At 39.2% G+C, this 9,944-nt stretch overlaps 1 protein-coding gene across 1 annotated transcript; it reads right to left on the bottom strand.

Moving 5' to 3' along the window:
- Window positions 1-439: 439 nt before the first annotated feature.
- On the bottom strand, window positions 440-4,357 carry LOC146673304 (Fc receptor-like protein 5). Its single transcript, XM_085402281.1, has 7 exons — window positions 4,272-4,357; window positions 3,782-3,817; window positions 3,389-3,655; window positions 3,064-3,309; window positions 2,800-2,985; window positions 1,948-2,032; window positions 440-709 (listed from the first exon to the last, which is right to left on the bottom strand). Exons 1-7 carry the CDS (start codon window positions 4,300-4,302, stop codon window positions 703-705), a joined length of 858 nt encoding a protein of 285 aa, XP_085258407.1. The 5' UTR covers window positions 4,303-4,357; the 3' UTR covers window positions 440-702.
- Window positions 4,358-9,944: the final 5,587 nt, after the last annotated feature.

Here is a 9,944-nt window from a genome sequence, read left to right as displayed (position 1 = left end):
CTCCATGTTTGAATGAAGTGAACATACAGTTCACACCTCACCCTGGGCCCCCCCAAATTACTTCTGCTTTGTTTGACTGTCTGCTGTTGGTATGTGATACTTTGATATCAGTGTATGTGAATCATCTTCAGCAGCTTTGTCTGAATATGCTGAAATTCCACAGTGATATAATCATAATTAAATCATAACGAAACCAGATATATCAGGAAGCATCAATGTTTAAAACAAATGAGAACAAACCCACAGAAGCAAGGCGTTTGCCATGGGAATAAGTGCTAAGAAATCAAAAAAAGAAATACAAATCACATTTTTATTTTCTTACTGCAGATTTGCTGCAAAATGCATTTTTTAAAATTCCAGTTAAAATGTGTTGTATGTATTTTTTTGAGTTGTTTAACTCATTTCACTTCTACAAAAAAAACACATAAAAAGCATAATTTTTAAGACATGAAACATTTTTATAGAACCATGAAGCTGTGATTCCTTATTAAAGGACACTTTAAAAAATCCATGATGCAATTTTTGAGTCCTATGGGTCTATGGGTTTTCTCAGTGAGAAAAAAAAGACTTAAGACATCTAAAAATCTGTGGATGTCCTCTGGTCTGAAGTGCTCGGGAGACCAGTTAGAGACCAGCAACTGGACGTCAGTGGTTGGACTGGTGGACTACTTCAGTGAAGAGTAGATGACGCCTGGCTCTGGTTTAAAGTCTGAACACAAACACACACAGTTCACACACATGATTACAAGCTTTGTAGTTCAATCAAGACCTCCAGTCTCCACCTCTCTGCATCACACACAGTCCCAGTTCAGACTTTACTGGGAACCAGCTCAGATACAAATCAGAGCTTCCATATGAATAACATTGTAGTCTAATTCAGATGTTGGTTGGGGTTGACGTTCTGATATAAGATATTCACAGCAATTCACCTTATTTTCATCAACTCAGAGACCTTGTTGTACGACCTTCTCTACTCCGTTAGTACATTTCCCCCAGAAAAGGCCAAGAAAGTCATTTATATCATTTATGGAGTCTTTTGGCTCTTGTGCAGGTTGTCTTCAGACTGTTGGTGGCCTACCTCATTTGTACTGATTCCTAAACAATGAATGCAATAGTAAAGTTGAAAGTTTGCACTTCAATCACATCTTGATTAATTGATTTTAAACCTGCTGTGTTGGTGCATCGATGCAAAACTACAAAAATTATATCCAATAAATTTTGAACATCACTGTAAGTTAGGGTATCTTTAATCTGATATTACATAATAGATGCTGTATTTTACATTTGAGGTGGACATTTTCTGCCAATTTCCAGCTGCATGTTTTTCTTTTCTACTACAGTAGCTTTGCATGATTCACAGTTCAGTATAATCCGTCTTTACATGGGGCCTTTGTGCAGCCTCTGTCTGATGCCAGCTGTGTTCCCTCCTGTCCCTTTAATCAAAACTCTCTTCTGATTGGTTGATTAAACAGCATGTGGGTGGGGCTTTAATGGTTGAGATGGACATATTGATACCCTGCCTCTGTGACATCATTCACACACAACAACAAATAAAAATAGACTGTGGTAGAGTGTTTAGAGCCCTCTGCTTTCTGAGCTTTTGGCTCACAGAGATTATTATTATTATTATTATTATTATTATTATTATTATTATTATTATTATTGTGATGATATTTGTTGTATAAAAATGTATTAAAACTTAAAACATAATATCATAGTTATTGTTCAGCATTGTTTCAAGGCCAACAGGGGTGAATTTAATGAAGCTCACATCTTGCTGCTCATGTTTCTTTAAATGAACTAGACAACTTAACAGGAAATCATTTGTCACGGAGAGCTCACAAGTCTGAGCTCGAAGACTGAGCAATGATGTGGTTAGCTTAGCTTAGCATGATGTGTGGAAACAGGTTGTGCGGTTGGGTTTTCTCTGTTAGAGAGCAGTTGTACCTTGGACTCCTCTTTCTGATGGTTTTGTCTCCAATACTGACGTCTTCAGCTCTCACTGCTGAGTAAACCACAGTTGTATAAATCTCTGCAAAATAAAACACATTTAAATTACAGCAGGAATGAAATCTGCACATTTTCTTTATTATTTGTCTAAAAAAAAAATCACTCATTTTTTACAGAGAGCAGCAGGTTTTTGCTTTTTCCTCATTTTAACACCTCTGAATAAAAGAAACCGCCGGCTTTTGTGTGAAAAAAGAACCTGGTGTCCACAAAGCTGCCATCTTCTTTCAATACAATCAGACACACTTCATCATGAAGCAAATATGTTGTCCCAACATGAAAACTGTTATTAGACAAAGTAGCACACGCGGCAGTAAGCAGTCTAACCAGAACAACAAAACTCTCTCTGAGACTGGAAACCACCTAAGATCCCAGATACAGTGTTTCCAGTTAATGTATGTTACATTTTTTCCTGTGTTGCAAGTGTCACTCTGCATTTAACTTTCAGCAACAGGAAGTTGCTGCTGTGGTTTTACACGCAGGAGGTAATAAAAATATATTTAATGAAGACAAATCATCACATTAAGACCCAGTCTGAGAGAATGAAAGAAAAACACATAAGGATATTTTTCTCTCCATACCTTTGACATTACAATTTCTTGACAACTTGTGTGTCACCAAAACCAAAATCAAACACATCTGAGCAGTTACAGCTTCGACACCTGTTGTCTGGGCCAGTTAAAATACAGACGAGCCACATTTGAATCAAACTATTCAAATGAGCTTTTTTTAAATTCAAAACAACTGATCATCTCAATGCAGTGCAGGTAATACAAACTGACAACAACCCACCTTCAGGTTTCAGGTCAACATCTCTTCTCACCAGTAGAGCCAGTAACACCAGTAGAACCACAACACAGACTGACCCAACAGAGATTAACACAGGAAGAACAAGATGCAGAGGAGAGGCTGATGTAGGGATAGAGGTGGATGTAGATACAGGTGTGGGAGTAGATGGAGATGTGTTTGTAGGTTTCCCTTAAATAAACAACATGTAATCATTAGTTTATTGTGAATGTTGAAAGCTGCAGAAACACAGACAGGTGAGTGTGTCACCTGTGACAGTGATCCAGCTGGATGGAGACTCTCCATGACCGCTGATGTCACACTTGTAGAGGCCTTCATCAGACCTGGAAACATGCTGGATGGTCATGTGACCTGTAGGCTGCTTCCTGATGAGGGAGCCATCTTTATAGAAAGCAGCTGGGAGGTTGGAGGGAGTGGTCTTTGTTTTACAGAGCAGAGTGACGTCATCTCCCTCCATCACAGGGAGGACAGGACTCTGCAGGATCACTGATCCACCTCAACACAGAGACAAACTACAGCATTTCATCCATTTACACACAGCTTCATCAACACTAACTCCACACACTCAGCTTACCAGTGACTGTCAGGTTAACCATGTTACTGATGGGACCCTCTCTGGACTCACACCAGTAAACTCCACTGTCATGAGGCACCATCAAAGTCATGGTACAGGAAGAACCAGCTGGTTTTCCCCACCCATCTGTTCCACACTGAGCCCTCTGCTGTTTGCTTGTGTTTCTCCTCAGAGTCCATCCAGCAGAGCTGTCGTCCTCCTCACAGCTCAGAGACACAAAGTCTCCTTCAAATAACTGAGAGCTGCTGGGACTCACAGTCAGACGAGCTGTGAGGGTTACAATGAAAAACTGATGATCACGTCTTTGAGATCTTTACTGAAAGATTTAATCCAAATGTGTGAAACCTGTCAGAGTTTATCAGGTATAAACTGTGACAGAAGAAGGTTACTGACCTTGGTTTGTTGTGCAGCTCAGCAGTGAGATCAGAACTAAAGAGAAATGACACTCAGGTTGATTTGAGGTGAATGTAAAGAACAACTTCGTAATATTTGATAATAATGAATTCTAAAATAAAACTGATCACATCATTTCATATTTCATGCTCTAATGTAGTTACTGTTACACAAGGAATCATATACAGTTATGTTATAATAATACGTAACTGTATGTATTAGTAAATACAAAAGACTAGCACTAAACTGAGGTCCACGTAAGGTTCAACGGTCTGCTCTGTTCACACAAACACCAACATTTTATTTCAGCTTTTCACTCATAAATTCATCAGTAACTCTGTTAAACTTCAGACCTGCAGTTGGTCCTCGTGGTGTTTTGAACTTGAACTCAGCCTGATTTGTTTTTCATGTCTTCTCCTCCATCATCAGTTATCAGGAGAGCAGACAGTCAAAGTCCAAGAATTCAAACAAACACAGAGATTCTACTTACAGAGCAGACACAGCACAGATATTTCCTTCATCGTCCTTCTCACTCATTTGAGCTTTTTTTCATTTCTGTCACTGACACCAAGTAAAGCCCGCCCTCTTCCTCTGAGCACGTATTCTTCCTCTATTTGAGAGTTATTGGTGGATTTCTAACCTCTTAATGATTCATGTGATAAATTTATTCCAGAATATGAACTTAGACACTCTGCAGTTCCTCTTTTGTTGCAAAACTAAAATTAAGTTGTTTTTTTAAGTGTAACACACAGAAACACATAAAACCTTTTGTGCTTTCAAAAGTTAAGAAACCAGCAACGTTGTTTTGACATAATTTCAGGTTAACTGAGATGATTACATGATATTTGAGTTTCTCTGTGATAATCGATAAAGCACATCCTGACATTATGACTTCATTCACAACAAATCAATTAAAAATATCATTTAAAACGTCGACTCTACTTCAGTCTGCTGTCAGTGTTGCAGCTTAGTCAATGAAACAAACTATAACCATTATAACCATTTAGTGGACGTCCCCCTGAGGCAGCATGGTGATGCTGTTGTCTGACTGGAAGAAGGTGCTGGGTTTGAATCCAGCCTCCATCTTTCTGTGTGAGCCAATCACATTCTCTCACAGTTTCTCCTCTCAGCACCTTTGCTGTGAGCCAATCGGTGAAAGGATAGAACTGTGATGCCTTTGTGCTAAAAGCAAAGCCGCCATCTTCTCTCAGTGCAGACTGACACACTAACCACAAGCAAGAAAGCCGACATGTTCTCATCAGTGTTGTCAGACTCATACCATAACACCTTTACTGATAAAGCACTTTAACATAAACCAGGGTTCACAAATGTATGTTGTTCATATATAAATAACATAAACAGAAAATAAAATCATATAAAATAGAGTCACCCTCTTAAAAGAGTGCCAAAGGCATCAGCACATAAACGTGCTTTAAGAAGCGTTTTAAATTCAGAAAGCAATGAGGCCAACATGGCTAACATGGAAGGATCATTGCACAACTTCGGAGCAGCTACAGCAAAAACGTGGTCACCTCTAAATTTGTGCTTAGTTTTTGGCACCATAGGCAGAGTTTCAGGCTGAGAGCAGCCAACAACAGGAAGTTTCTGCTGCGGTTTTACTGAATTCTGTTTGCAGAAATTAAAATAAAAGGTTTTAAAATTGTGTTAAAGAACAGTTTGAGAGGCTGAAAACACTGTTTGGTCTGTTCAGCCTTCTTTATACGACGCATTAACAACAAATTCATCCTTTTAGTTGTGCAACCTTTAAGGCACAAATAAAAGAGAAAGAGCTGCTCCAGTGTTACAGATCACATGACCATCCTCAGGATGCTTTAATCCAGAAGTGAAGAAGAGCAGCTTTACCTCTTATCTGTGATCGTTTGTTCTTGTCTGTGATGATTTTTCCATAAGTGACGTCTTCAGTTCTCACTGCTGAGTAAACTGCAGCTGGATCAGCGTCTGCACAGTAAAACACACACAGAGGACGTCACTGCAGACAGAACAGCTGATAACAGACCTGAAACTGCTGCCACTCACAAATCTTTATATGAAACACTCCGAGTGTTTTCACTTACTGCTCAGGTTATTCTAACTTCATGTTAAAATAGTTTAACATGAAGTCAAATGTGAGATAAAGGAGAAACTGAATGGTTAACATTCAGTTCCTCAGAGCAGCTGAATGAAGCTGTGAGGAACCGAATGTTAGTTAATTGCACAGAATATTAAAGAAGTGAGTTATTAACCCTCCTGCCATCCTTTAAAAAACTCACACCCATCACCCTAGGGACCATTCTCAGCCACGCCATAAAAAGACCATATATCCATATTTTATTCCACTTTAAATTAGCCAACCTTGTAAAACTACTTCTCCCTGAAATATTCATGTAAAGTTTTAATTATATTTTCGTTGTTTTAACCCTTCAAATCCCAGTGTTATTACATGAGCGCCCTGTGTTATAAGCCCCAAAAACCAAAAAACGAAACTAAATATTTCCACAAAAAACCAGTTGAAGTAATATGTGATTGTCATTATAAGTAGGCCTTTAGATGGACCAAAGATTGGCACCAACATACATTTTGACCTGCCATTATTTTTTTTGCATTTTTTTTTGCAATTTAAAAATTAAAACTTCAAGGCCCTGAGTCTTCATTGACATCCAAGAAAAGAAGAAAAAATAAAATCATATGATGATAATTTGGGGTTGAAAAATAGCGTTTATAATGGAAGTCAATGGGCAGAAAATGGTCCCCAGGGTGATGGGTGTGGGGATTTCTGCTGCTCAGCCATTTTAGGCTGATTTAAGGAATTCACACTGGAATATTAACATTGACAGGTAAAAACTATCCTGTGGCAAGTTTGGTTATATTCCACTGAACACAGTGGAAATGGCAGCCATTTAACACATAGCAGTGGCACAAAAAGGTCCCAAGAAGGCAGGAAGGTTAAGTATATTTTCATATTTAGTAAATATAGCAGTCTTTGATCTGTCAGAGTTTAAAGAAATGCTCTTGATGATAATAAAAGATTGCATGTATATAGCGCTTTCTAGGCACCCAAAGCGCTTTACAATTCGTTCACTCTAACATTCACACACTGGTGAAGGCAAGTTACAGTGGTAGTCACAGCTGGAGCAGACTGACAGAAGCGAGGCTGCCATATCGCACCATCGGCCCCTCTGGCCAACACCAGTAGGGTGCTGCAGCCACTGAAGGAGCTGCTCAGGGATGACAGCTTAGCCACCATTCTCCCTCACTCACCACACTGGAAGTCTACCACCAGCTTCTTGGTTTTATTAGTGTTGATCTGGAGGTAGTTCCGCTGGCACCAGTCCACAAAGTCTCTGTACTCCTTGTCGTCCCCATCAGTGACGAGGCCGACTATTGCAGAGTCATCAGAGAACTTCTGCAGGAAGCACTGGGTGGAGTTGTGGGAGAAGTCTGCAGTGTAGATGGTGAAGAAGAACGGAGCCAGAACCGTTCCCTGTGGGGCCCCCGTACTGCAGACGACCCTGTCTGACACACAGCCCTGAGTCCTCACATACTGTGGTCGGTCGGTGAGGTAGTCCAGAATCCAGGTAGTGCGCTGATGGTCCACTCCTGCTTGTCCTTCAGGACTGTGGGAAGAATGGTGTTGAAGGCACTGGAGAAATCAAAGACCATGATTCTCACAGTGCTCCCAGCGGTCTCCAGGTGAGCGAGGGAACCATGTAGGAGGTGAATGACGGCATCATCCAGTCCAGTGCCAAGTGAAGCCGTCTTCCTCTGAGCACCAGCTTTTCTATTGGTTCAAACACAGAGGTGGAGGGCTACGTTTTTTCTTTGTGAAAAGACAACTTAAAAAAAACATTCAAACATGAAGCTTTTTTTTTATAGACAGTGGCAGAGAAAAGGACATTAAAGAAACTGATGGACATTATGAACAATGCTGGGCATCCTCTGCACACGGCCATTAACAACCAGAAGAGTCTGTTCAGTGACAGGTTGCTTCTCCCCAAGACAAGAACTAACAGACTTAAAAACTCCTTTGTCCCACACGCCATCAGACTGTTTAACTCCTCTCTGGAGGGGAGAGGGAGGGGAAACAGGAGGACAAAGGAGGGGGGAACAACTAAGCTGTAGTGCCTCTGCACCTCACTGTACAATACCTTGTGCAATACTTTTTGTAAATAGTCAACAGTGCAATAGACTCAATACTTGAAATGTGCAATTCACTTGTATTTTTATTTTTATTCCTATTTATTCTATTTATCCCCTTTGTATATTTTATTTATATTTGTCTCTGTATTTATATATGTGTGTGTGTGTGTGTGTGTGTGTATATATATATATATATAATATTCTGTAACTCTGTAACTTCTGTCGGTGCTGTGCTTTTTTTGGAAATCGAATTTCCCAGAGGAACCCACCCGAGGGATTAATAAAGTTCTATCTTATCTTATCTCTTATCTTATCTTTTATCTAGAAAAGCTAAAAAATGTATCATTGAGTAGTTTTTCAACATAATTTGAGTTTTTGTGGTAAATTTTTATATGTACTTATATGCCACAATTTTACTCTCTTAAGTGCTTTCTGTCTAACATTCAAACTGATGGATGCATCAGACAAAAAGTTTTTATGGTAAATGGTCTGTATTTATATAGCGCTTTACTAGTCCCTAAGGACCCCAAAGCGCTTTACATATCCGGTCATCCACCCATTCACACACACATTCACACACTGGTGATGGCAAGCTACATGTTGTCCAAGGATATTTGGCATGCAGACTGGAGCATCAAGGGATCAGTTCACAAGCTTTATAATTAGTGGGTGATCTGCTCTACCTCCTGAGATGAAGCCACTCCAGGAATGCCAACAATTATCCATCTGTTTAATGGAGACATCAATTGCCCCCTTGTGTCAACATCTTGTAGTTTGGTTAATGAATAAATGTATTTGCTCCCACATGGTTTATTTATGGCCACTAGAGGGAGATGTTGGACTTTAAAGACTAACATGGATATAAACAGATCATCAACATGTCGTTAATATTTTGTCAATAATAAAATGACAGTAATGTGATTACAGTAACAGTAATGTGATTACACTCACCAGTGTTAGTAATGAACAAAATCACATTAAAAAAAAATTAACCACCATCTGGACACTTATTTATTTGATGGACTTTATTGTTACCAAACAGAACTGTTCTGGACTCACACGTCCAAGTTAATAGCACCAACATGTACAGATAAAGAGCAACAAATCAGAAGTTCATCTACTGCACTGATTCTTTTATGTGCAGCAGGTTTTAAGCATGACAGAGATTCTCTGCTTTGTTAAGCCGCACACTAGACAACACTATATACCACTAAACAAAGCTCCAACTGTGGGTCTTAATGTTATGGACATGTGCATATGTTATTTGGAGAATGTATAAATATTGTTGTACTTGATTCTAATCTGCTGTCAAGTCTCATATGCACAAAAAATGCAGTTACCAGAACACAGAACAAACACCAGGTAAAGCTGTTCAATCAATAAAACTAATTTCACCTGAGACAGACTGAAGTGATTTACACATCTCTGTTATCAGGCTGTGGGACATAAAGTTTAATGTTTAAAGGGGTCCAGTGTAAAGATCCACAGCTCTAATGTGCAGCCGTCACCTTAGAAATAAACAGCAGCACCGAGAGTGTGCTAAGTGGTTAAAATATTTCTCATCACCATCTGATAACAACTGTTGTTGTGTGGAGGAAGGGTCACATGACTTGCAAAACACTCCTTTTAATGTGAATGCAGGCAGGAGTGTGAGCAGAAAGCCCAGCTGAACAGACATCCATAACCACATTTCTGAAACCAGTTATCTGCAGCCAGCTAATGATTGACTGTGTGTTGAACTACACCCACAGTGTACACTGCAGGTTTCTCTAAGTTTCATCTCTGTGAGACTTGAATGTGTTTTAATATGAGTTATATAGGAATATATAAAGGAACTCACAAACTGAATATTTTGTGTTCACAGGCTGAAGTTACTTTTTTTTTATCTCTATCAACAGAAAAAAAAATGTTTGAAAATACAAATCCTGTAATTTCCAAATACAGGACATAAATAGGAAAACCTATGCTACAGAAAAGTACAATAAGATGAGCAGCTGGAAGCCAAAAAAAATTCCCATCAACAAAT

The sequence above is a fragment of the Rhamphochromis longiceps genome, linkage group LG3, assembly GCF_057381845.1.
Source record: "Rhamphochromis longiceps isolate RC_006_pf linkage group LG3, R_longiceps_female_GT1.1, whole genome shotgun sequence".
Classification (NCBI taxonomy): domain Eukaryota; kingdom Metazoa; phylum Chordata; class Actinopteri; order Cichliformes; family Cichlidae; genus Rhamphochromis; species Rhamphochromis longiceps.
The sequence above is the reverse complement of the archived record's forward strand: the minus strand, read 5'-3'. Positions and strand labels throughout refer to the sequence as shown.

Excerpts from the sequence above, each read along its gene's own strand:
- LOC146673304 (XM_085402281.1), bottom strand. The coding sequence starts at position 4,302 with ATGAAGGAAATATCTGTGCTGTGTCTGCTCT. Across the intron at positions 3,656-3,781 it reads GAGCTGCACAACAAACCAAG|CTCGTCTGACTGTGAGTCCC; the intron begins GTCAGTAACCTT and ends TAACCCTCACAG. Across the intron at positions 2,033-2,799 it reads TGTTGACCTGAAACCTGAAG|AGATTTATACAACTGTGGTT; the intron begins GTGGGTTGTTGT and ends TTTATTTTGCAG.